Genomic DNA, 25,439 nt, shown 5'->3' on the forward strand with positions numbered 1-25,439 from the left:
CTTGTATATATTTGAACGTGATAAGATAAACAATGAATAATTTTGACGTGGAAAAATACTACAGAAGAGAAAAGCTTGAATTGTAGATAAGGAAGAAAAAAGAGATTTTGATGCGCTTCGTCTGTTCCTCAGGACTCCTTTTTATACTTGACCTTTAGATGAACAGCGAAAGAAATTGACAGAAAATATATACAAAAGAAAGGAAATGATTAAATAAAGATAAGGAAGAGAAGAGAGAAGCAACACGGATATAGAGAAAGAATAAACAAAGAAGGGAAGGGAAAAAAATATATCAGTGAGGACTTCGAATACAACATAAAAGAAAGAGAATAAAAGACATAGACAAAATATAAACGTGATTAGTGAGGTAAATAGAAAAATACACTCACTTTGCTTAACTCGAACTGTTTCCTGCAGACTGTTATATTCATTTAAATGTTTACGCGCTATACGGAGGCTTCTTAAAAAAAATTGTATCTTCCTGGTTTTATTAATGAATATTTGCACACGATAACTTCACCACGGCGGAAAAATATATATGTACTAATTTGATTAAGGTCTTTCAGGCATTCGCTCTTGCAGACTCATAATGTGTAAATGATTTTGTACTATAACGAAGGCTTTTTTGTTTGTTTGTTTCTTCCGAGTATTTTAATGAATATTTGTACACGATAAATTTAACACGGCGGAAAAATATATACATACTAATTTGATTAAGGTCTTTTAGGCATTCGCTCTTGAAGACTCATAATATTTAAATGATTTTGTACTATAACGAAGCCTTTATTTTGTTTCTTCCGAGTAATTTAATGAATATTTTGCACACGATAACTTCACCACGGCGGAAAAATATATACATACTAATTTGCTTATGGTATTTTAGTTGCATTCGCTCTTGTAGACTCATAATGTGTAAATGATTTTGTGATGAAACAACGCTACTATTTCGTGTCTTCCGAGAATGTTAATTAAGATTTGAATGCCATCAATTAGACAAAGTGCAAAAAACAGATACAGCAGTTTGCATCAGTCCTCTTAGTTGTCTGACCTCTTGCAGACTACCAATGTTTAAATGTTTTTGAGCTGCTACGAGTTTCTGCATTTTGTTTCTTCTAATTAGTTTTGAACACGATAAATTAAACAGTGGAAAAAAAAAAATATATATATACACACTAATTTGCTATAGTTCTTTTAGTAGACTGTCCTCCAGCAGACTTTTTAGGGATGGGATGGGATGGGAACAGAAGGGCAGGGCAGGAAAGGGAAGGGAAGGGAAGGGGAAGAGGAAGAGGAGGAGGCAAGGGAAGACGATGCCCTTTATTTTGTTTCTTCTGAGTCTTGTAATTGATATTTGAACACGAGAAATTAAACATAGCGAATATATATATATATATATATATATATATATATATATATATATATATATATATATATATATATATATATATATATATATATATATATACAATAACGTGCATGACTTATTTCAGCAGAGTGTTCTATTGCAAATTCCTGTGTTTAGTTGAACGCGTTTGTAATATGAACACGCTTTTTATTTTGTTTCTTGCGTTTTTTAATTAATATTTGAACACTATAAATGATAACGTGATATGAAAGTGAAAAAAAAAACTTGACACAGAAAATATACATAAGAAGAAAAAGAGAAAAAGAGATACTTCGTCTGTTCCTTTTTCTTTTTTTTTTAGTGGACAATAAACTTTAAACTAATTTCCTTAAGTTCGTTTAGTCGTTCGGCCTCACGCAGACTAACCTTATGTTCTAATGTTCTTGTGCTATAACGATGCAAAAGCTTTCTGAGTCTTTACATTAATAACTGAACATGATAAAAGAAAGCGGAAAGATATATACTAATTTGCCGAAGTTCTTTTAGCCGTTAGGCCTCTCGCAGACTCCTTATGTTCTACAGTTCTTGTGCTATAAGTTATAACGATGCAGGTTTTCTGAGTCTTTACATTAATACTTGAACATGACAAAAGAAAGTGGAAAAATAATATACTAATTTGCTTAAGTTCTTTTAGTCGTTAGGCCTCTCGCAGACTAACCTTATGTTCTAATGTTCTTGTGGTATAACGATGCAAGCTTTCCGAGTCTTTTACTTTATTCGTGAACATGATGAAGGAAAGTGGAAAAAGATATATACTGATTTGCCTAAGTTCATTAAGTCGACGCAAGTTTTTTGAGTCTTTAATTTATCCATGAACATGATAAAAGAAGGTAAGGAAAAAGATACATACTAATTTGCCTAAGTTCTTTTAGCCAACTGGCCTTAAGTTTTCTGAGTCTTATTAATTAATACTTGAACACGACAAAAGAAGTGAAAAAAAAGATACATAATAATTTGCCTAAGTGCTTTCATCCAACTGGCCTTTTGCAAACTAACCTTATGTTCTGATAGAAAAAAAGGAAAGAAAAGGAAAAGAGGAATGGGAAAGGAGAAAAGTGAGAGTAATTCCTAAGATTAATTTCCTATTCTATTTGCTAAGCTCTTCTCTCTCCCTTATTTTATACTGCACACTAAATAGCAAAATATATATTAATAAAACCTTCCTCCTCTCTCTTATTTCCACGCGCTACAAAGGACGAACACAAGTAAAACACAGAATATACCGAGAGAGAAAACAGGAAATTAAGACCAAGGAAGACTAGAGGCTGTTGTTAAAATTATTTCTTCTACATTTCCCTTTTCTCTTTTTTTCTCTGTTTTCCGAGTAGAGGAGAAGCTGAAGGGCTGATCATAGACATATTTCCACCTTTTCTTCTATTATAATCTCTTCTGCACATTCCCGTCACTCTTGTATCCTTTTTTTCTTCTCTTTTTCTCTCTTCTACATTTTATTACTCCGTTTCCTGAGTAGAGGAGAAGCTGAAGGGCTGATCATAGACATATATATATTTCTATTATTTTTTTTCTATTTCCGTCTATTCTTTTTCTTCCTTTTTTTCTTCTCTTTTTCTCTATATCTTTTCCTTCTTTACTTTCCTGGTATTATTATTTTCACCTATTCTGTTAGTCATTTCTACATTTTCATTCTCATTCTTCCTCTTATGTTCCCGGTAAAGGAGAGGCTGGAGGGCCAATAGGTATTTATGTTCATCTGTTTCGTTCATTCCGTCTATTCTGTATGTTTATTTCTCATTGCCGCATTTTCATTCTCATTCTTCCTCTTATGTTCCCGGTAGAGGAGAGGCTGGAGGGCCAATAGGTATGTCCATCTGTTCCGTTACTTCCATCCTCCTAGCATGTTCCCAGCGCGCGGGCGTCACCTCAGTCGCCGCTGAAGTGCCCCGCAGCCCCATCAGCGGGGACGTGATGATCAGAATAAAGCGAACGTCTATAGAGTTTTAACAATACTAACTAACAATACATTTTTTACAGTAAAGGAAGCAGCTAAAGGGAAAGAAATAAAGGATACAAAAAAAGTCTGTTCCAAATACGTAGTGAAGAGTTTTATAAGATTTTTTTTAAGCACCAGCAACAGTCAAGGAAGTTTTAAACGATATTTACAGAAAAGGACGCAGATGATAGGAAAAAAACAAAACAAAGAAGATAGGAAAAAAGAACCTGCTGGCGTTTCTGCTGCAAGTCCAAAGAGATCAGTGAAGAGTGGCCAAACAAAGAGGGTCAGATTCGGTTGGAGAGGTGTCCTGATACTTCCCTCGTTGTATTGACCTCTGTTTCATTACCACAACAATCACAGTATTACAGGAAAGTGTGCCTGAGAGGACTTATTTCAATGGGGAGGTTTGCTTTCATTCGGTGCAGTAAAGAGCAGCCAAACAGTGTCAGATTCGGTTAGAAAGGTGTCTTGATACTCTCCTCGTTGTGTTTACCTTCGTTTTATGACCACAACCATCACAGTATTACAGGAAAGTGTGACTAAGAGGACTTATTTCAATGGGGAGGCTTGCTTTCATTTGGTACAGTGAAGAACAGCCAAACAGAGAGGGTCAGATTCGGTAGGAAAGGTGTCTTGATACTCTCCTCGTCGTGTTTACCTTCGTTTTATGACCACAACAATCACGGTATTACAGGATGTTTAGAGGACATTTTAATAGGGAGGGTTATATTTCCTAAGTCGAGGCAGAGGTCCTTTGCAACAGGTCCGCAAGATGATGTAATGATAGTATTTGTTAAGTTAGTATTTGTTAAAACTTTGGTAAAACTCATTCCCAATCTTGTCTGTCTATGTCTGTCTCTCTCTCTCTCTCTCTCTCTCTCTCCCCAGTCGTAAACTTAAGGAGTCATCAAAGTATACGGCAGGAATAACTTTCGCTTTCTAAGATTACTTCACAATTTATGGCGGGCGATAAACGACCACTAATAAATCTCTCTCTCACTCACACACACACACACACACACACACACACACACACACACACACACACACACACACATCCACGATTGCTCAATTTAAGATTTATATTTTGGTGAACGAAATAAAGTGTAGAGACGTAAAATTGTATGTGTGAGAGACAGAGAGAGAGAGAGAGAGAGAGAGAGAGAGAGAGAGAGAGAGAGAGAGAGAGAGAGAGAGAGAGAGAGAGAGAGAGAGAGAGAGAGAGAGAATGTGCCTTAAGACTATTAAAGAAAAATTCGGCCCCTGGTAATGGCTGGATTAGAGCAATATGAGTCTCTCTCTCTCTCTCTCTCTCTTCCATCCCCCACCCACCCCTTGCTCACACAGGCTTGTATCATTGCAGGTCTGAGGTTCGTCGGTCGTGTCACTGCCAGCTGAGGTGGGAGGGGAAGCGCCCCGCCCCCCCTGCTCCCACCCCCTCGCCTCCTCCGCCCCCCACCCCCTCCCAATCCCCACGACACACTGCCACACACTCGCTAATCCCCGGCCACTCCCCTGCACACCCACGGCCCTTCCAAGACACCCCACGCAGATCCCTTCCCTACACCGCCTTGCTCTCCCGGCCAACGCTTGCCCCCTTCTCCCCTCCCGGCCGCCCCTCCGCACGCCCACTCTGAGACTGTGAAAAAATTTAAAGTAGAGATTTTCCGGGATGCCAGACAGCCTGTGGAATGATCGTGTGAATCAATAGCGTGGTGGGGCGGGATAACGGAGGCGCGCCGCCCCCGGGGGAGCCGCGTTCCCTGCGAGGCAGCATCTGACCACCCAGGGCAGCGCCGAGCCGCACCTAGTGAGGTCCCAGCCGCTGCCCCGTCGCACCCAGTGAGGCCCCAGCAGCTGCCCCGCCGCCCCCAGTGAGGTCCCAGCAGCTGCCCCGCCGCCCCCGCTCCGAAACACCATGGTGCTGCCGTCCGTCGGCGTGGCCCTGCCCCGCGCCACGCCCTGACCACCCAGCCACCCCCCACCCCGCGGCCCGCCCCTCCGCCACCCTCGCCACACCAGCAACCACGCTGCAGTGAGGCGCCATGGACAACCACACGCTCGCCAACGGCACCAACGACACCTTTAGTGTTGACTGGAAGACCATACTCGAGAGGAGTCAGCAGAACTACTTGGGCACGGCGGCGCGTGCCTCGCTCATCACCGTGTACGCGCTGCTCATCACCGCCGGCATCCTCGGCAACCTGATCCTGGCAGCGGCGATCATGCGGCGGCCCGAGCTGCGGCGCGAGGCCCACAACGTGTACATCATCAACCTGACGGTGTCCGACGTGAGCCTATGCGTGGTGTGCATGCCCTTCACGCTGCTCGGCCTGCTGCACAGCAACTACACGCTCGGGAACTTCATCTGCAAGCTGGTACCGATGCTGCAGTGCACCAACATCCTAGTGTCAACGGCCACCATCGTTGCCATCGCCGCGGACCGCTACTTCACCATCGTGCGGGTGACGGGCAACAGCCGCGCCCGCGCCCGCGTGCCGTGGTCCGTGGCGGCCATCTGGCTGGTGTCGCTGGCCTTCACGCTGCCGCTCTTCGCCTACTACTACGTGACGCAAGTCATGCTGGGCGGGCTGCTGCTGTACGAGAAGTGCGTCGAGACGTGGCCCTCGCCGATGGTCAAGTACTCGTGGACAATCGCGCTCATCGTCATGCAGTACGTCATCCCCATTCTGGTGCTCAGCTTCGTGCACGGACGCATTCACAAATACCTGAGCACGCACGCCCTGTCCCAGCGCGACCCGCGGCGGGCACAGCGCGAGATCGAGAGGAACCGCCGCACCACGCTGCTCCTCACCTCCGTCGCCGCCGCCTTCGCCGTCTGCTGGCTGCCCTGGCACGTGGTCAACCTCCTCGCAGACTTCAACTACGCGGGCTTTGTTAGGGTGAGAGCCTGGACGCCCTGGGCACACACACACACACACACACACACACACACCAGAGACCAACTCTAACGAGTTTGCACTTGTGGGGAGGGTACTTGCTGGATATTGCGGGTTCAACTCGTGACCAAGCCGTGGGCGAATTACACACCCCTCCTTATCCCTTACATTGATGCTTCTTCCCCCCCTCAATAACGCTATAGTCTTCCTTCCCCGCACAGGCGCCGGAGTACTTCTTTGTGGTGTTCGGGTCCTGCCACGCCATCGCCATGAGCTCGGCGTGTACCAACCCTGTGCTCTACGGCTGGCTCAACACCACCCTCAGGAACGAGCTCTCCGCCCTCCTCTCCTTTGTACGTGATATCCTGAACTTGAGCATGAGCCGAAATTGACTTCTCCTCTGGCCTCTTCGTGTTCTGTTTTCTTTTGTCTGTGCAGCGTTTTTAGTGGGCTTTTTTTGTTGCTGTTTTTTGTTTATTGCCTTGAGCTGACTCTCTTGCTGTAAAAAATGCCACCACCTCTCCCGCGACCCCGTTGAACACGACTTTCTACTCTGGCTTTTACCAATACTGTCCAAATCCCTAATGCAAGACTTAACCAACATCTTCACTATTCCCTCTGCCCTACTCTCCCTCGTACTGCATGCCACCACCCTTCCCGCGCCACCACTCCACACAACTTTCTACTCTGGCTCATCCCTGTACTGTCCCAATCCCTTATGCAAGAGTTAACCAGCATCCTTACTCTTTCCTCCGCCCTATTCTCCTTTATACCTACTCTCTTGAATTTGGTCACTGCATGCTTCCACCTCTTCCGCGACCCAGCTGGACACGACTTTCTATTCTGCTCTAGCTCATCCCTCTACTGTCCAAATCCCATATGCAAGAGTTAACCAGCATCTTCACTCTTTCATCCCTTTCGCTGGTAAACTTTAGAACTCTTCTTTTTCGTGTTTTCGTATAAGGTTAGATGTTTAATGACTCCTAAAATCAGTCAAAAGTCAGTTATTCAGTCAATTAATCGGTTAGTCAATTAGTTAATCAGTCAGACAATCAGTCAATCCGTCAGTCAAGTCAATCGATCAGCTTTAATCAATCAGTCAGTCTACCACTCAGTCGGTTAGACAGTCAATCAGTTAATCAGTCATTCAGTCAGTCGATCAGGTAATCAATCAATCAGTCAAGCAATTAATTAGTCAATCGATCAGGCAGTCAGTCACCCATCACCACCACCACCACCACCCTCTCACACCCTTTCCTCCCCTTGGACAGAGCCGCTGCAAGTGTCTCGGGCGGAGGACCTCGGGAGGGGGCGCTGCCGAGGGCGTGTCCCTGCTCGTTCACCCCCCAAGGAACGGCGCGCAGGGGGGAAAGAAGGGGAAGCAGTGCGTCCTCTCCCTTCCCCAACGAGACGGTGCGAGCAAGGACAAGGACGAGGATCTAAAGGGACGGAGCCGCAGCCAGGAGGACACCAAAATCGAGTGCGTAAAAGTGGAGAACGAGACGGAGAAGGAGAAAGAAGGCGAGGAGCTGTTTAGGGAGAACGAAAACAGGAAGGAAAACCATCATCTGTTAGTGAAGAATTGTGACGCGGAAAGAGATGAACAGGAAAAGAATAATTGTGAGGGAAACAAGAGTGAGGAGGAGAAAAGTGAGGACCAGGAGGAGGAGGAAGAGGAGGAGGAGGAGGAGGAGGGAAAGACCATACTGAATCAGGATGGAAGAACGAAAACAAGAAACCAAGAAAGGACGCAGTGAGGATACAACGCAGGACATCGCAGGACAACGCAGGACATCGCTGGACTTCGTAGGTGAGTGAGTGAGTGATTGAGTGAGTGAGGGGAAAGAGTACGAGTATGTGAGTGAATGACATAGAGATTCTTTACCACACTCTCACACACACACACACACACACACACACACACACACACACACACACACACACACACACATTAATAGACGCTGTGCCCTAGAGTAAATAATTAAGGCATGTTAAAGAAGGAGGAAGAGTCCTTTTGAGAGCATAAGAGTCTTTCTCCCTAATACTCTTTCTCCTCCTCCTCCTCCTCCTCTACCTCATTCCCTTTCAGTCTCCCCTTTCTCTTCCCTTTTTCTCCCTTTTATGGGTTCTGATGTGTGAATTAGTGATGAGCAGGAGAGGAGGAGAGAAAATAAAGATAAGGAGGAGGAGGAGGAGGAGGAGGAGGAGGAGGAGCAGGGGAGGAGGAGGTAAAGGAGGGGGATGCGGAAGACAGGAAGAAGAGGAAAGTTTGGTGAGTGAAGAGGAGTGAATTAGAGTTAGAGGTTTGTTTTGTTTTGTTCTCTCTCTCTCTCTCTCTCTCTCTCTCTCTCTCTCTCTCTCTCTCTCTCTCTCTCTCTCTCTCTCTCTCTCTCTCTATACACACACACACACACACACACACACACACACACATACATAACGGCAGCTACTATAAAAAAAAAAAATCGCCTGCTTCACTATCTGGCTGGGGTCGTCTAAGAGTCTCCCCCCCCCCCCCTCCTCCCTGAAGAGAACCTACCGGCGCAATAAACATCACGTAAAAAAGAATAAGTAAAATGATCCTTGTTCTATCCCGACCCTTGCTGTGAATAAAACTCCCTTAGTCACCGCCAGAGTTTGGTTGTATCTGCGTGGGAGCGGTGCGAGGGCGGCCGCTGATTACTCCAGGGCGTATTAATCTCTCAACTGGTATGTGGCGCCCACTCTTGAACAGGGCAGCTCAGGTTAGGTAAGGTCAGGTAAGGTCAGGTAGGGTTAGGTTAGATTAGGTCAGGTCAGGTTAGGTTAGGTTATGTCAGTTCAGGTCAAGTTAGGTTAGGATAGGTTACGTCAGGTCAGGTTAAGTTAGTTTATATTAAGTTAGGTCAGGTCAGGTAAGGTCAGGTTTGGTTAAGTTAGGTTAGGTCAGGTTAGGTTAGGATAGATTAGGTTCAATTGAAGTCATTAAGGATAAATTTGAATGGGAATCAAGATGAGTTTTTTTTTTTTCTATAACACCTCATTGTTAATTTCGAAGCCTTTACTCAGGGACCACACAGCCGTAGAGAGCTAGGGGATGTGCTGCCGGGGAGGTTATATTGCATCTACGTGGCTCCCAGCCCTCTCTTACCTCAAATTAGAATGTCGCTTGCACCCTCCCTCTCCCTTTCCCTCCTCATCCCTTCCCACCTCGCCTCGACCCTTCCCCACACACAGGCACGCGTACTCCTCGCTCCCGCCGGCACTCCAGCAAGATAAAAGGGTTTCTGTGCCTCATGGTCATGAATTATTAAATTGCCTCTCGCGGCCTCCAGGTGTCCGGGACGAGAAAAACATATAAGGTATCTATTTAGGCAGTCTGTTCCCGCGCCGACACACCGTACTGGGGACCCGCCTGAGCCTTGGGCAATGCTGTGTATCCACCGCTCACCGCTTTGAAGTGACGCAGATTAAGAGTGATTCGGGGTAATCGTAAATGAACCGATATTCGTATGATACTATATCATTAAGGTACTTTGGGTGTCTCTACCTGCACGGACATTTAATTAGGCCCTGCGTGAACCTAAACAGAGCAGTAGTGTGTATCTTTGAAGTGAGGCAAACTAGTGTGATTCGGGGTAATCGTAAATGAACCGATATTCGTATGAAAGTATAAAATTAAGGTACTTTGGGTGTCTCTTGCTGCACGGACACTTAATTGAAGGCCGTGCATGAACCTGTATAGAGGAGTACTGTCTATCCACCCCCTCAACGCTTTGAAGTGACGCAAACAGTGACTCGGGCTGATCGTAAATGAGCCAATATTCCCATGATGCTATATAATGAAGCTACTTTGGATGTCTATTGCTGCACCGACACGTTATACTGGAGGCCCTTCGCGAACCCTGAAGAGAAGTTGTTATCTACTCATTTCTTTTTTACTAAGAGGCAGCTGTTGTTATTATTATTATTATTATTATTATTATTATTATTATTATTATTATTATTATTATTATTATTATTATTATTATTATTATTATTGTTATTATTATTATTATTATTATTATTATTATTATTATTATTATTATTATTGTTATTATTATTATTAGTGCTGTAAGAGACGAAACAGGTAGAGAGGGAGGAGTGCGGACATTATACGCCGCCAATTCAACAGTCCCCCAAACACCTGAGACGCCGAAGAAAGAGAAAACTAAAGTGAAGGCAATGGAAAAAAAGCAGAAAGAGGGAAGAAAAAGGAAGATACCAAACGTCCTCTAGCGATACTCTGAGGTAATGTCGATAATGGTAATACGACACACCACAGTCTTAATGGACCTACACATTATACCGGACCCCTTCTTCAACCCAAAAGGAAAGTTGTGTATCGAGTCAATTCTGATTTACTAGGAGGCAGCTGAAGGGCGAGAGGGTGCACAAAAAAGCCGCTAGCGATACTCTGAGGCAATGTATATAATGTTAAACCGACACTACACTGGAAGCCCTTCGTAAACCCTAGAGGAAAGGAAGTAAAGAAGAAAGAAAGAAAAAAAGAAAGAAAGAAAGAAAGAAAGAAAGAAAGAAAGAAAGGAAGGAACCCAAAGTACGTGAACCTTCCGATACATAAGAAACAGTGAAAGAGAAGAATCACATTAATTTGGACCGTCTGAGACATTATAATTACATGTCTATCGTCCCTTTCAAGCATGAGTGTTGATGGATAGTCACTTCAATTAAAATGACTCACCTTTGCATGGCTCTCAGGGACTCGCAGCGCTCCAGGTGACATTCCTTCCTAATTGTTTACATCCGACGCGGAAATGAGAGGCGGCGCGGGCAGCAACTGGGAAAGCAAGACAAAAGACAAGGTTGATTCTGTAACTCTAGCTTGCGAACGAGACAAAGAAATGGTTGGAAAAGAGGAAAAATAAGAATGGGATGCAATAAAGAACAGAGACAGCGAGATAACTGGAAGAGGAAAATAAAGCGGGGTAGAAATGAAGAGAAGTAAATACCCATACCATTAATTTCTCGAACACAGACACAACGAAAACTGGAAGAGAAATTAAACAGTGAAGCAACTAAAGAAAAAAGACAGCTGATAATTGTAATTCTAGCATGGAAATGAGATACAGCAATAATTGACGACGAAAACTGGACAAGAAAAAGAGGAAAAGCTACAAATGGAAAAGAAAAACAGGACAGTGAGGCAACTAGAAAAGAAAATGACAGTATGCAAATGGTATACTACGATAAATGATAAAGAAAAATTAGACAAGGCAGCAGTTAGAAAAAAAAATAGATACGTACGTCACAGAAAACCGAGCGAGACACACACACAACGACCATTACCACCAACAAAGGGAGGATCGTAACATTTCAGCTCCCGCCCACAATATTAAAGGTCACATCCCTCCACATCCTTTTTACCGACACTCTGACACTGGAACCAGACACATCCATCGTTGGAGACGGGCAAAAAAAAGACGTATTTTTGCAACTCTTACATATCGTGCTCACTATCCTAATGGTCATGTCCCTCCAAAGGCTTTTTCCCGACACTCTGACATCCGAACCAGACACAGCGATCATTAAAGAACAGGAAAAAGACGTGTAATGTTTCAACTCTATCGTACAATGCTTACGTGTCAGAGGTGGTAGCCCGGGATCACTTTTTGGGGGGGGAGGATGTTTGTTAAAGCTTCGACATGCATACGAGTTGAGGCATCTGGCAATTGGTAAGGTAAAAAGCATGCGTCGTTTCTTTGTATGTAAGGGAGACAAAACAATAATTAACTGCAGAACAATTGCAAGATAATATTTAATAATCTTCTCTATGGGATTGAAAAACACTCGTAAAGGGAACCCGAAACGAACAATATGACGGTGAAGCAACTGGAAAAGAAAAAAAAGACATAGCTAATTCTGTATCTCTGGCATGCGAAAGAGAAACAGCGATAAATGAAAAAGCAAAATGGGACGGCAAACCAACTAGAAAAGAAATAATGTGGACCTTGGAGTTTGCTCGGATCTCCATGCAATGCTTTGCGATCCTAGTGACAGTTTGATCCGACTTCTGCGCCATGTGCGGGAAAATCACCCAAGAAAACCTCGATTATCTTCTCCGTGGACTTGAAAAATAGTCTTCAGGGAGCTTGATTAAGAACATAGACCTTATCGTTTGCTTGGATCCCCATGGACTGTTTTGCGATCCTAGTGACAGTTTGATCCGACTTCTGCGCAATGTGCGGGAAAATCACCCAAGAAAACCTCGATAACCTTCTCCGTGGACTTGAAAAATAGTCTTCAGGGAGCTTCATTAAGAACATAGATCTTATCGTTTGCTTGGATCCCCATGGACTGTTTTGCGATCCTAGTGACAGTTTGATCCGACTTCTGCGCAATGTGCGGGAAAATCACCCAAGAAAACCTCGATTATCTTCTCCGTGGACTTGAAAAATAGTCTTCAGGGAGCTTCATTAAGAACATAGGCCTTATCGTTTGCTTGGATCACCATGGACTGTTTTGCGATCCTAGTGAGTTTGATCCGACTTCTGCGCCTAGTACGGGAAAATCACCCAGGAAAACCTCGATAACCTTCTCCGTGGACTTGAAAAACAGTCGTAGGGGGAGCCCGATACCTTTAATTAATGACATAGACCTTGGCGTTCGTTTGGATATACATGGACTATTTTGCAATCCTAGTGACAGTTTGATCCGACTTCTGCGCCTAGTACGGGAAAATCACCGGAGAAAACCTCGATAACCTTCTCCGTGGCCTTGCAAAACAGCCGTAATGGAAGCCCGATATGTTTGATCAAAATATAAACCTCGGCGCTTGTTAGAATGAGGCCTTTCGTTCTTTTTGCTTTCGTTTGGAGGAGAGTCTAGCTGGCTTCTTTGATATTGATTTTGTTTTAGCCATTAAGCTGCCTCCCTTCCTGTAAATGAAAAAAGAAAGAGCATAGTGAACGCCAGATAACTACAGCTTTCTATACTCCCCGAGCAAAATAATACACATGATTCTATTCTTCTCTTCCCTTAATTTTTTTTCCGGGCTCAACCTATTGATATCGTTTTCTCCATTAAGCTGCCTCCCTTCCTGTAAATGAAAAAAGAAAGAGCAAAGTGAAGGCCAGATAACTACAGCTTTCTATACTCCCCGAGCAAAATAATACACATGATTCTATTCTCCTCTTACAATTTTTTTTTCCGGGCTCAACACTCTACTCGATCACTCCCAAAAGCTTCCCTAATGGCCTTTGTTCGCCGCTGTAATCACCCTCATCACTAGGCAATGTCCTTGTCTTTGTGATGCCGGAGTTTTACGCAGCCGCTCCCTCCCTCCCTTCCTTCCTTTGCTGCGAGGGTCACAGAGTAGACGGCCGCCAGTACAGTACACGCGTAGCAGCGGGTGGGGGAAGGAGGGGAAGGCACTGGGTTGGAGGTGGAGGAGGAGGAGTGTAGGTGGTGGTGGGGTGGAAGAGGGTAGTGGTACAGGTAGAGGAAGGTAGGAGTGGAGATGGTGGGGTGGAGAGGAATTCAAGAAGAGGCGGGAAAGGATGAAGGAAAATGTAGGCAGGGGTGGCAGGGGTGGCAGGGGTGGAGAGTAGAGACGAAGGCAGAAGAGGGTTGGGTAGAAGGGGCGGTTGGAGCGCAGGGATGGAAAGTGTTGACGACAGGGAGAACAGGAGGGATGGAGATAGCGGAGGGCAGGGGTAGGGGTGGCAGGGACAGAAGTGGAGGAATAAGCAGGCAGGTGGAGGAGGGTGGAGGGCAGGGGTGGAGGTAGGAGGTGAACAGGCGGCGAAGAGCAGGATCAGGCAAGGTTCCAGGCAGGCAAACGCAGCAGATTCACATTTACATACAATTAGACAGGTGCGCTGAAGCAATTTGGTCGCCCTCAGGTGGCACGCAGCCTTGATAGTGTACATACAAACTCCGGAAGCTCCTCCATATATCACCATGCAGATAGAAATTGGTTCTTGGGAGGAATAAACACGAGCCGCACAGACCATCGTTTCTTAGTCATGTGTTCTAACCGCCTTGGGATAGCAGAGAAAGTTTAACCCTCCTATTATCAAACGTTTCTAGCTCCTGTTGCGAACGTTTTTCAATGCCAGAGAGCGGCTACGTTGAGTTTTGTGTTCTAACCGCCTTGGGATAGCAGAGAAAGTTTAACCCTCCTATTATCAAACGTTTCTAGCTCCTGTTACGAACGTTTTTCAATGCCAGAGAAGGGCTACGTTGAAATGTCATGCGTGTTTGTCCCGTTCAGAGTGCGGAGGCCTTGCAAAACTACTGCCAGGCTCAGGAAACCACCCACGGAAACACCGACAACTTTTGCGAGATCCTTTTGCAATGCACGGACAAAGCCTTCGAAGAGTTTCGTAATAGTGGTGCTGGGTAGGATTTAAGCCGAGGTTCCAAAGGCCGAAAATGTACATATCTATCTATCTATTTGTCTATCCATCTATCCACGTCCCTCTCTCGTTCTTTTCAGGGTGTGTGTGTGTGTGTGTGTGTGTGTGTGTGTGAGTAAACATGCAATTACACTCCGTTAATGAGGCTGCCGATGCGTCAAAGCAATACCAAGGTCAGGACGAGCCCGGTAAGAATGTAATGTTATATTTCTCCTTTATTTCGTCTATTGTTCGTCTGTCTCTTCTTCGTGTCTTATATATGCGATCATTTTTTTTATTTTCTTTTATTTCCGTTTATTATTTCATCTTCTTTCTTGCTAGTCAGTGTCTATCTCTTTCCTCTATTCCGTCTATTATCTGTCTATCACAACTTCGTGTCTTATAAATGCGAACACTTTTATTTCTTTTCTTTTTTTCGTTTTCTGTTATTTCCGTTTATCATCTTATCTTCCTTCTTGCTTGTCAGTGTCTATCTCGCTCCTCTATTTCGTCTATTATCTGTCTATCACTACTTCGTGTCTTGTATATGCGATCCTTTTTATTTCTTTTTTTTTATTTTGTTATTTCCGTTTATCATCTTATCTTCCTTCTTGCTTGTCAGTGTCTATCTCTCTCTCCTCTATTTCGTCTATTATCTGTCTATCACTACTTCGTGTCTTATATATGCGAACACTTCTTCCTTTTCCATTTTCTTTTATTCATTCTTTATTTTATCTTTTTGTTATTTTATTTCTTTTTTTCTGATACTGTTCTTTTTTATCTTTTTTATATTTTTTTCAGTTTTTTTTTTCTCTTGCTGTCGCTTTTTTTTCTCTCCTTGTACATTATCCTCCTCCTCCTCCTCCTCCTCCTCCTCTCATTCTTTCCCCCATTCTTGATCTCTTTCATAACTTTTTCATCTTTTTAATATTTTATCTTTCTTTGCTTCTTTTTTTCTTCCGCTTTTTTTTTGGGTGTGTGTGTGGGGGGGGGGGGGGGTCCTTTTCAAGTCTCTGGCTCGGCTCGTCTCGCTGTCTAACATTTACACGAATATTCTTTTTTTTATGGGTTTTTTTTTTTTTTTTTTACATTTTTCTTTCATCATTTCAATCTTCGTATCTTTCTTCCTCCTTTTGTTTCACCTTGTCTTCTTTCCATCAGTTCATTTTTACTTTTCTCTTTCATTATTTTTCATCTTCGTATCTCTCTTCATTCTTCTTTTCTGAACTTTTAATCTTTCTTTTTTTCGAGTCTTTGATCCGCCCCGTGTCGCTGTCTAAAAAACATATCACACTTTTTCTTTATTTATTTTATTTTTTCTGCAGTTTTTTTCTTTATTTCCATGGGACGGGATTTTTTTTTTTTTTATGGTATGGTTCGTCTCGATGCCCTGAAAAATATATAGACAGTTTTTCCCCTTTCCTTTCAATACACTTCTTTATTGGGGATACCATATTTTTGTTTTTTTCTGTCTCTATTTTTTCTCCTTTGTTTCATCTTTTTTGTTTATCAACGTTTATCTTTCTCCTTTATTTCGTCTATTCTTCGTCTTTCTCCTTTTATTTCTTTTTTTTATTTTCTATTTCCCTCGAGTCCATATATCTATTCCATATTTATTTTATTTTATTCGCCTCGTATCTATGTCTAAAAATAGGCCTACATGAGCACTTTTGTTTTTCTTTCTCTTTTACATCCATTAACCTAACCCAGCATTCTGTATCGATGTTCTTTTCATTCTTCTAATTCTCTTCACCTCTACGTTAATTTCACATCGACATCTTATAACATATATTCTACCAATGTACTCCAATGATGACACCGATCTTACTAACATCGCTTTTCAAGACCGAGACCAATATGTTGTTTCTTCTATAGGTGTTATGTGAAGGGGAGAGGAAAGGAAGGGCGAAGACGGGTGAGAGAGGAAGAGAAGATAAAAGGAGGAAAGGAAGAAGGAATGGTATGAGAGGGAAGAGGGGAGAGAGAGAAGGATGGAGAAAATGATAGAGGGAGGAAGTAAGAAGAGGAGGAAAAGAGGGAGATAAGGAGGGAGGAAGGAAGTAGGGGAGGTAGGATGAAAGGGAGAGGAAGAGGAGGAGGAGAAAGTATGGGAGAGAGAGAGAGAGAGAGAGAGAGAGAGAGAGAGAGAGAGAGAGAGAGAGAGAGAGAGAGAGAGAGAGAGAGAGAGAGATACGATACGTCTCATTAGTACTATATTTTTCGTCCCTTTAAACCCGTATTATCTCTCTCTCTCTCTCTCTCTCTCTCTCTCAGACCATCACTCAGTCTTCCGATTGCACATCAAGAGAAGCTGTACACATGGTAGGAAGAGGAGGAGGAGGAGGAGGAGGAGGAGGAGAGTCCTTTGAACCCAGCGGAGGAGGTTAAAGAAAGCCATTGACTTGAGACGCGGCTAATTGCTACGGTAGATTGCCCCATTATGAAGCCTTTTACCGACACCTTGAGTAGAGGAGGCGGCGAAGGAGGAAACATGTAAAGACAGGCAACAGTAAGCATATTGGCTGATTGCGAGGTAGCCTGCTCTAGTGCCGTGATCTGCCTGACAGTCGCTTGGTGCCCGCAGAGTAGATCAAAGGACTTCGGAGTGTACGTTCAGTCTACTCTTGTTGTCACGAAGTCAGATGGGAAGTATATGGGAAGGGGATGGAGAATGGGTAAGGAAAAGGGAAGGGATTGAAAGGAGAATAATAATGATTCTAGTTAGGTTAGGTTAAGTGAGGTTAGAGAGAGGGGGAGAGAGGAGAGAAAGGGGGTAGGGAGATGGAGAAGGGGTAAGGAAAGGGAAGGGACTGAAAGGGAAATAGTTTTTTTCTAGTTAGGTTAGGTTAAGTGAGGTTAGATTGAGGGGGGGGGAGAAGGATAAAAAGGGGGTAGGGAGATGGAGTAGGGGCAAGTAAGGGAAAGGGAAGGGACTGAAAGGGGAATAATAGTTTTTTTCAAGTTAGGTTAGGTTAAATGAGGTTAAAGGGAGGGAGGGAAAGAGGAAAGAAATGAGGTAGGGAGGGGAGATAAGGAGGCTTAGGCCTACAACACAACATAATTTTGGTGGAAGTCACGAACACTATTATATTTTCTTTATTAGTTTATTTTTTTAAGAGCACGATTTCCATCTACGATTTTTTTTTTTTTTTTTTTTTTTTAAACACTTAAAAGGTCGCAGGCTCGTTGCATGTATCAATATTTATGTATCAGTAAGACAAACCCGAGAACTGGGCTAACTCAATTCCTAGACACATTTCTTCGCACTTTTACTCTCTAAAGCATATCTCTGAACAAACCAGAACCCTCTATAACAAAATCCACTCGTTCTGGCGCCACAAGTGGAAACAACCTAAAAAAAATGAGAACTGGGCTAACTAATTCCTTGACACATTTTTTTCTCTAAAGCGTATCTCTAAACAATTCAAAACCCTCTATAACACAATCCACTCGTTCTGCCGCCACAAGAGGAAACAATAACCTAAAAAAAAAATGAAAACTGGGCTAACTTAATTGTCAAGGTTCCAGAGTTGGGTGCTGTAGTCGGAAGGGATAACAAACAAGATGAATGGTTAGACACCAGTTTACTTTAAGTAAAGTAAGAAAACCCCAAAACAGGCCTCACAATCTGAAGTCTCCGACACGAAGGCTTCAGCACGCCGGACTCAGCAATGACCTGTTGCAAGACTTCTTCCTCTTCGGGGCGTCTCGTCCTTTAAGTGGCAATGACGAGGCAGCACAATTTAGTCCTTCAAGTGGTGTAGATGTGGTAGACGAGGGAGGCGCAGGAGGAGAAGGGGCGTCAGGTTCACGCCAGTCACGGGAGTCCAGGGCGTGGAGAGGGGAGATGTAAGGCACCCAGAACGAGCCCACGGTATCTGAGTTATCCCGAATGAGAGCAAGGCTGGAGCTATAGCAGAATCAAGTGTTCAGGGCGAGGCGAGGCCGCTGTCTGACGACGAAGGCGCGGGCGGCAACCAAGTCGCCTCCCATAGCGGGTTGAGAAGCCTCGGTGGTTCAGTCGACCGAGGCGTCGAACGGCGTCAGGCGAACGAGCAGTAGGAGTGAAGCAGGTGGTTCGCTGCGCCTCGGTAGTTGAACAGCTTCGAACGGCAAGATGCGGGCGGGCGGCAGGAGTGCCCCGGTCGTTCGGCCGCTAAGTTGGTAGTTGCCCTCACATTAATTCCTTGACACACATTTTTTTACCATTCATACTCTCTAAAGCATATCTATAAACCATTTGAAACTTCCTATAACAAAATTCACTCGTTCTACAACCACAAGATGAATCAACAACCTAAAAATACTGAGAACTAGATTAACTTGCATTTCCTGACATTTTTTTCCCATTCACACACTCTAAAGCTCATATCTAAACTATTCAAAACTTCCTATAACAAAATTCACTCGTTCTACCACCACAAGAGAAATCAACACTAAAAACTAGATTAACTTACATTTCGTGACATATTTTTCCTATTCACACACTCTAAAGCACATATCTAAACTATTCAAAACTTCCTATAACAAAATTCACTCGTTCTACCACCCCAAGAGAAATCAATACTGAGAACTAAATTAACTTACATTTCCTGACACATTTTTTTCCCCATTCACACACTCTAAAGCACATATCTAAACTATTCAAAACTTCCAATGTCAAAATTCACTCGTTCTACCGCCACAAGAGGAAGCAATAACCTAAAACACAGTCGCAGTCTATATCCAATACAGGCAATAGTAAATAACAGGCCTGGCCGGGGTGCCACGCTGAGGCAGTCATCCGAGGCGAGTCAATCAGTCTGTCAGCGCTGAGCGACGGCCGGAATGAAAGGATCACATACAGGTGTGCGGCCCGGGCAAAAAGGCAGCGCGCTCTTCAATAGAGACTGAGACAGGACGGGGACGCGTGTGGCAAGGCTGCGTGTTCGGGGGTGGGGAGAGCAACGCGTGTCTTCCCTTAGAATCGCTTAATTGGTTGACATATATAACGTCTACTATAGTTTAACATGAGAACGGGGACGAGTGCAGCGAGAAGAGGATGGGGGTGCGTGTGGCGAGGCTGCGTGTGCGGGGGTAGGAAGAGCAATGTGTGTCTTCCCTTAAAATCACTTATGTGGTAGATAATTTTATATTACGTCTAAGTGTAAGAAAAGCAACGCTATTCTTCCCGTAGGATTACTTAGGAGTTTGACAAATATTACCTTTACTAATCGGTTGGCAAGTATTACATCTACTCTAGTTAAGCATGAGGACGAAGCGAGCGTAGCAAGGTTGTGTGAGGCAAAGGAAAGCGATGCCGGTCTACTTTAGAATTACTGGCGGACGAATATCTCATCTTGTATAGTTAAACACGAGGATGGAATTCTAAATAGCTGCCAGCGTGCCTCCTGAGGATACAAAAACGTGAGAACGGGACAAATTGTGTGGCGTGAGGTACGTTGCCAGACTGTCGTACTCAAACGCTTATATTTCCCGACGTCCTGCCCCAAAACTGTCTTCTGGGCTCCAATAACGAAACTCATTTATAGTTATCGTTAAAAGAGTTAGATCCTGTTGTTTCTTGGCAATAGTTAGGCGTCAGAAACCGGTAAATACTATGCTCTGAGTACGATGACCTGGCAACGGTGGGCGTGAGAACCGGACATGTTGTGGCGTGAGGGTGTGTTTGTGTGTAGAAGAAACAGAATGTGTCAGTCTCCCTTCTACGCAATATCTACCATAGCACTGTTTTTACTAATTATCTCTCCTCTGTCTGCCCTAAACTCGTTCATCAACCCTTTTATGTAGTTTGTGTCACCTTTCTTCTACGCAATATCTACCATAACCCTGTTCTTACTAATATCTCTCCTCTATCTGCCCTAACCTTCCCTGACCTTACCCTTATAACACATCCATCAGTCCTTTCTTCTCGCCTCGGCCCAATATCTCCCTCATAACCAGGTTTCTCACGTCTCCCAGCCACTTCCTCTCACTACCTAGGCCTCGCTATCACCCTGTCTCTCCACATCCAATGCCTGACACCTCTCCTACCTTCCCTATTCATCTTTATCGACCTCCTCCTCCTCCTCCTCCTCTTCTCCGTCTGTCCCATTCTTTCTCTCACTCTCCTTAGTTTGCCTCCTATATCATGGTGCCCTTCTTTTTCTTCTTCTTTCTCCTCCTCCTCCTTCTCCTCCTCCTCCTCCAGTCTGACATACGAGTGACGGAGAGAAGTTATTAGAAGATGACTGTCTAGGAGGGAGAGGAAGGGAGAGATTGAGAGAGGAAAGGAGGGAGGGAGGAATAAAATCAAGGTCAATAGTCCAACCCAGTGTGACTCTTAATCCACAAAGCAAACTATATTCTCCGTGATGGTTCGTTTCTTCTACCCGACACCCGATGCTAAAGAGATTTCCAGAGTAGTTTCCTCATAAAATTCAAGAGTGTGGAGTCGGAATGGGAGTCGGTAAAAATATCTTCCACTCCGACTCCTATACGATATGTGTGATGTGGTGTGGCTGAGTGTGGCGTGTGTGGTGTGGCGGGGTAGATACTAAAGGAAGCGCGGTAACATGCTGCCTCCAATACAATGAAAACGGGGAGGGAGGCCGCAGAATGGACGTTAAGAGAGGGTGTACGATTTGCCTACCGCTGTATTGCATAAGAGGGAAAGAGGAAGCGGTTTGAAGTCGGAGTCGAAGTCGCAACCAATTTCCTGGAGTCGGAGTCGAAGTCACAACCGTAAAATTTCCTGGAGTCGAAGTCGCAACCGTAAAATTTCCTGGAGTCGAAGTCGCAACCAATTTCCTGGAGTCGGAGTCGAAGTCACAACCTTACAATTTCCTGGAGTCGAAGTCGCAACCGTAAAATTTCCTGGAGTCGGAGTCGAAGTCACAACCTTACAATTTCCTGGAGTCGGAGTCGCAACCAATTTCCTGGAGTCGGAGTCGCAACCAATTTCCTGGAGTCGGAGTCAAAGTCGTAACCTTACAATTTCCTGGAGTCGGAGTCAAAGTCATAACCTTACAATTTCCTGGAGTCGGAGTCGCAACCGTAAAATTTCCTGGAGTCGGAGTCGGAGGCGGGTTTTTTTTTCTCCGACTCCACACGCCTGCTCGTATTTCATAGTTTTCTCTGTTAACACCAAACACTTAATAGAGGGAATTTTCGTGGTGCTTTACGTTTCGCTCGGAAGCTTACGAACTTAACTGACCGATTTATTGAGGAGTTTCGTTCACCCGCGGCCGCCGGGAGACAACAAAAACATCCCCAAACTTCTCCCATAAACTTGTCCACAAAAAAATTTCTATAGATCAAACAAATACGTGTCTCGCCTCCTCCTCCTCCTCCTCCTCCTCCTCCTCCTCAACTGCCGCCCCTTTTGCTGATTCCAAAAATCAATTTCATCCGCCATTAAACTCGTGATCACAGCCTTGCCGCATCCCCTCCTGACGGCGGGACTGCGGGCTGGACTAGTAGTAGTAGTAGTAGTAGTAGTAGTAGTAAAAGGAGGAGGAGGAGGAGGAGGAAGTGTAATAGCAATGATACAAGTAAGAATTATAGTAGTAGTAGTAGTAGTAGTAGTAGTAGTAGTAGTAGTAGTAGTAGTAGTGTGTGTGTGTGTGTGTGTGTGTGTGTGTGTGTGTGTGTACCGCCCTTGCCCTTCCTCCCCGCCTGCCTGCTAACACACACACACACAATCACTTCCTTTCCGCCGCATTTCACCGTCATGTCCCGTGCTGTGTTGTCGGTCCTCGCAGCATTGAGTCCCTGTCATCAGCCAATCCCGCCCCCCCACCCCCGGCACGGACAACATTCTGATAACCGCTCCTGCCTTTCCGATCTCCCCTGTCAGCCCTGTCTCTCTGTTAGCGCCGCCATCCCGTCAAGGCTAAATCAACTAACGCCAGCCCAGTCCGTCCACGTATTGATTTGCTCGTATATTTATCTGGTTAGCTTGTAATTTATTTGTTCACGTATCTATCAATATATTTATCTATTTATCCATTAGTTTGTTTATCTATGTCTCCCTCTATCTGGTATTTTTTTTATTTATCTATCGGTTTATCTATCGTATGTTATTATCGTTTGAGCCAGCCATAGCTAAGCCTTTGAAAGGATTATAAGCCCGTAACTGCGCACTTCAAATTTCCTAATCTCTATTTTTTAAGAAGCACCACAAATCCATTTTGCGAGAAGAGAAAAGGTATTCTGCACCAATCAACTCTCAGAACATGAAGTTTTATGGAGCAATTTCACGAGCAGAGCAGAGCGGCTGTTTTTCCTTTCATATAGTTTTGCCCTTGAGCTGCTTCCTTTACTGTGAACGAAATTAGAGGTTTGTACAGAAGTTTAAGAGAAAAGTTAGGTTATGGGCATCAACGGCCTGTCGCAGTTTTTTTTTTTTTTTAATATCCATATTTAAGGACAAAAACTTAATGCATATTTATCAGTCAATTAAAGCAAAGAGTGTTTTACGTTGTTGTTGTTAACGGACTTCTTTCATTTCAAGCTGCCCTCCATTGCTAAAAAATTAACCCGGTAGCTGCGGGGATCATGTTTCTTAAAGGCCCCTCTAAGCGAATTAATGAGAAAAAATCATCACTCACACAAACCATTTCATAATTTATATCAACGCATTTGTGATCAGTTTATGCATTACCTATTTTGGGGGGGTTATATCATAGCAAAAATTTGGCCCGTCGCTAGTACACGGTAAAGCCACAAATTTGGCCTGTCGCTGCTACCGGGTTAAGAAGTTTGGATTTTTTAACAACACACTAATTTCCGAGGCACTCCCGCTAGTACATCTGTGTCTATCTTGCGTTGCGGCGCCAAGGGAATAACCTCTCGCCCTGCCAAGTCTTCCCTCAGCCCGCCGCTTATGAAGGCCTGCCATCGACACCGCCTCCCCACACCTCTCCCCTTCCAGCCCCGCCCCGTGCGTCCCTCCAGCCAGCCGCACAGCCTCGTCCCGCGGCCATATTCCCGAGCTCATTACCCATTATCCGCCCATCAAAAAAAGCACAGCGTCAGCCCGGCGGACACACACACACACACACACACACACACACACACACACACACACACACGAGCGGAGCCGTTCAGCGCTATATACATACAAAAACACATAAACACGCAGCCTCTCCACGTAATGTCACAACGATATAATGACAACGTGACATTAGTGGTTCGTCTAAGTTAACGTTTAGAGTTACAAGTGGTGACCGAAGTGTCACATTCCCACTCCTCGGCTCTTTTCGCCTCCCCCTCGCTCCCTTGTCCCTTGTCCCTTCTCCTCCTCCTCCTCCTCTTTCTCGAGCGACTGACAACACCCACACAGACAGGTCCAGTTTTTTCCCTTGGCTAACGTATACATCGGCTGAAAGGAGGAAAGGGGGATGGAAGATATCTTTTTACACGTCTCCGCTCGTAAAAACAGTCTCGTCTCCAATGGCAAACAAGAAATGGAAGAATATAGCACTGTTTCCTCTCCTTGAGCTCTTACGGAATATAACTTCCTTCAGCTTTGCATCTATATTTGGATACCCGATTGGAAAAAGAATACTGAGGAGCTTGCAAAAACAGTTTCATCTCCAATTGCAAGATATAAATAGAACAGAGCGTCGTTACATCGCGTCCATCCCCTACAAACAATGACTCTTCTTAACCCTACGTCTATACTTGACTACCGAGCTGGAGGGAAGCAAGGAAAGGATGAGAGTTTAAGGGACTCGCATAAACAGTTTCATCTCCAATTGCAAGACATAAAGAGGAGAACAGAGCGTCGTTACCTCGCGTCCATCCCCTACAAACAATGACTGTTCTTAACCCTACGTCTATACTCGACTACCTAGCTGGAGGGAAGCAAGGAAAGGATGAGAGCTTAATGGACTCACATAAACAGTTTCATCTCCGATTGCAAGATATAAATAGGAGAATAGAGTATCATTATCTCGCCCCCCTACCCTACAAATAATGACTCGTCTGGACTTAGTTAAAAGGCAGGAAAGAATCAGGGAAGGAAAGATTCTGTGTGTCTTAGCTCGCAAAAACAGTTTCATCTCCAATTGCATGCCAGAAATAGAAGAACAGGGTACCGTGACCTCGCCTCCCTACTCTACAAATAATGACTCGTCTGGACTTAGTTAAAAGGCAGGAAAGAATCAGGGAAGGAAAGATTCTGTGTGACTTAGCTCGCAAAAACAGTTTCATCTTTAAGTGCAATCCAGAAATAGATTAGATTATCGTTTCCTCTCCTCCAGACCCACCAAAACGAATGCTTTCTTTAACTTCGTCTTTACTTCACTACCCAACTGGAGGGAGGCAAGAAAAGGAAGGTATACTGAGGGATTCGCAACCACAGCTTCATCTTCAATTGCAAACTATTAATAGGAGAATAAAAAATTGCCTACTTCTTTAATATCATCTATACTTCACTACCTAACTGGAGGGAGGCAAGAAAAGAAAGGTATATTGAGGGATTCGCAACCACAGCTTCATCTTCAATTACAAACTATAAATAGGAGATAAAGTATCGTTTCCTCACCTCCAGACCCTAAAACAATTGCCCACTTTCTTTAATATCGTCTGTACAGTCAACGTTACCAGTGTCGTACTCAGCCGCTTATATTCCCGCCTTCCTGCCCCAAAACTGTCTTCTGAGCCCCAGTGACGAAACTCATTTATGGTTATCGTTAAAAGCGTTAGATCCTGATGTCTCTTGGCAATAGTTAGGCGTCAGAAACCGGTAAAAACTATGCTCTGAGTTCGATAACCTGGCACCGGTGTCTGTACTTGACTACCCAAATGGAGGGAGG

The 25,439-nt window shown here is 44.2% G+C and overlaps 1 protein-coding gene and 1 long non-coding RNA gene across 3 annotated transcripts in view; one reads left to right on the top strand and one right to left on the bottom strand.

Moving 5' to 3' along the window:
- LOC126988056 (uncharacterized) overlaps nt 1-25,439 on the bottom strand; it is a 164,956-nt gene that overhangs the window by 118,850 nt on the left and 20,667 nt on the right. The window contains exon 2 of the long non-coding RNA XR_007741409.1: nt 10,983-11,078. This is a non-coding gene — a long non-coding RNA (uncharacterized LOC126988056). The remainder of the gene's footprint in view (nt 1-10,982; nt 11,079-25,439) is intronic.
- Nucleotides 4,825-25,439, top strand: part of LOC126988055 (neuropeptide F receptor-like) — a 35,225-nt gene continuing 14,610 nt past the window's right edge. Inside the window, exons 1-3 of one of the 2 annotated variants that reach the window (XR_007741408.1) lie at nt 4,825-6,262; nt 6,481-6,612; nt 7,531-8,069. Coding sequence is in view for 1 of the 2 variants with exons in the window: in XM_050845851.1 (XP_050701808.1) it covers nt 5,405-6,262; nt 6,481-6,651 (1,029 nt within the window). In the remaining variant the exon portion in view is untranslated. Of the gene's footprint in view, nt 6,263-6,480; nt 6,918-7,530; nt 8,070-25,439 lie in introns of those variants that run through there. The other variant, XM_050845851.1, reaches the window with a different exon arrangement.

Source organism: Eriocheir sinensis, chromosome 67, assembly GCF_024679095.1.
Source record: "Eriocheir sinensis breed Jianghai 21 chromosome 67, ASM2467909v1, whole genome shotgun sequence".
NCBI classification, from domain to species: domain Eukaryota; kingdom Metazoa; phylum Arthropoda; class Malacostraca; order Decapoda; family Varunidae; genus Eriocheir; species Eriocheir sinensis.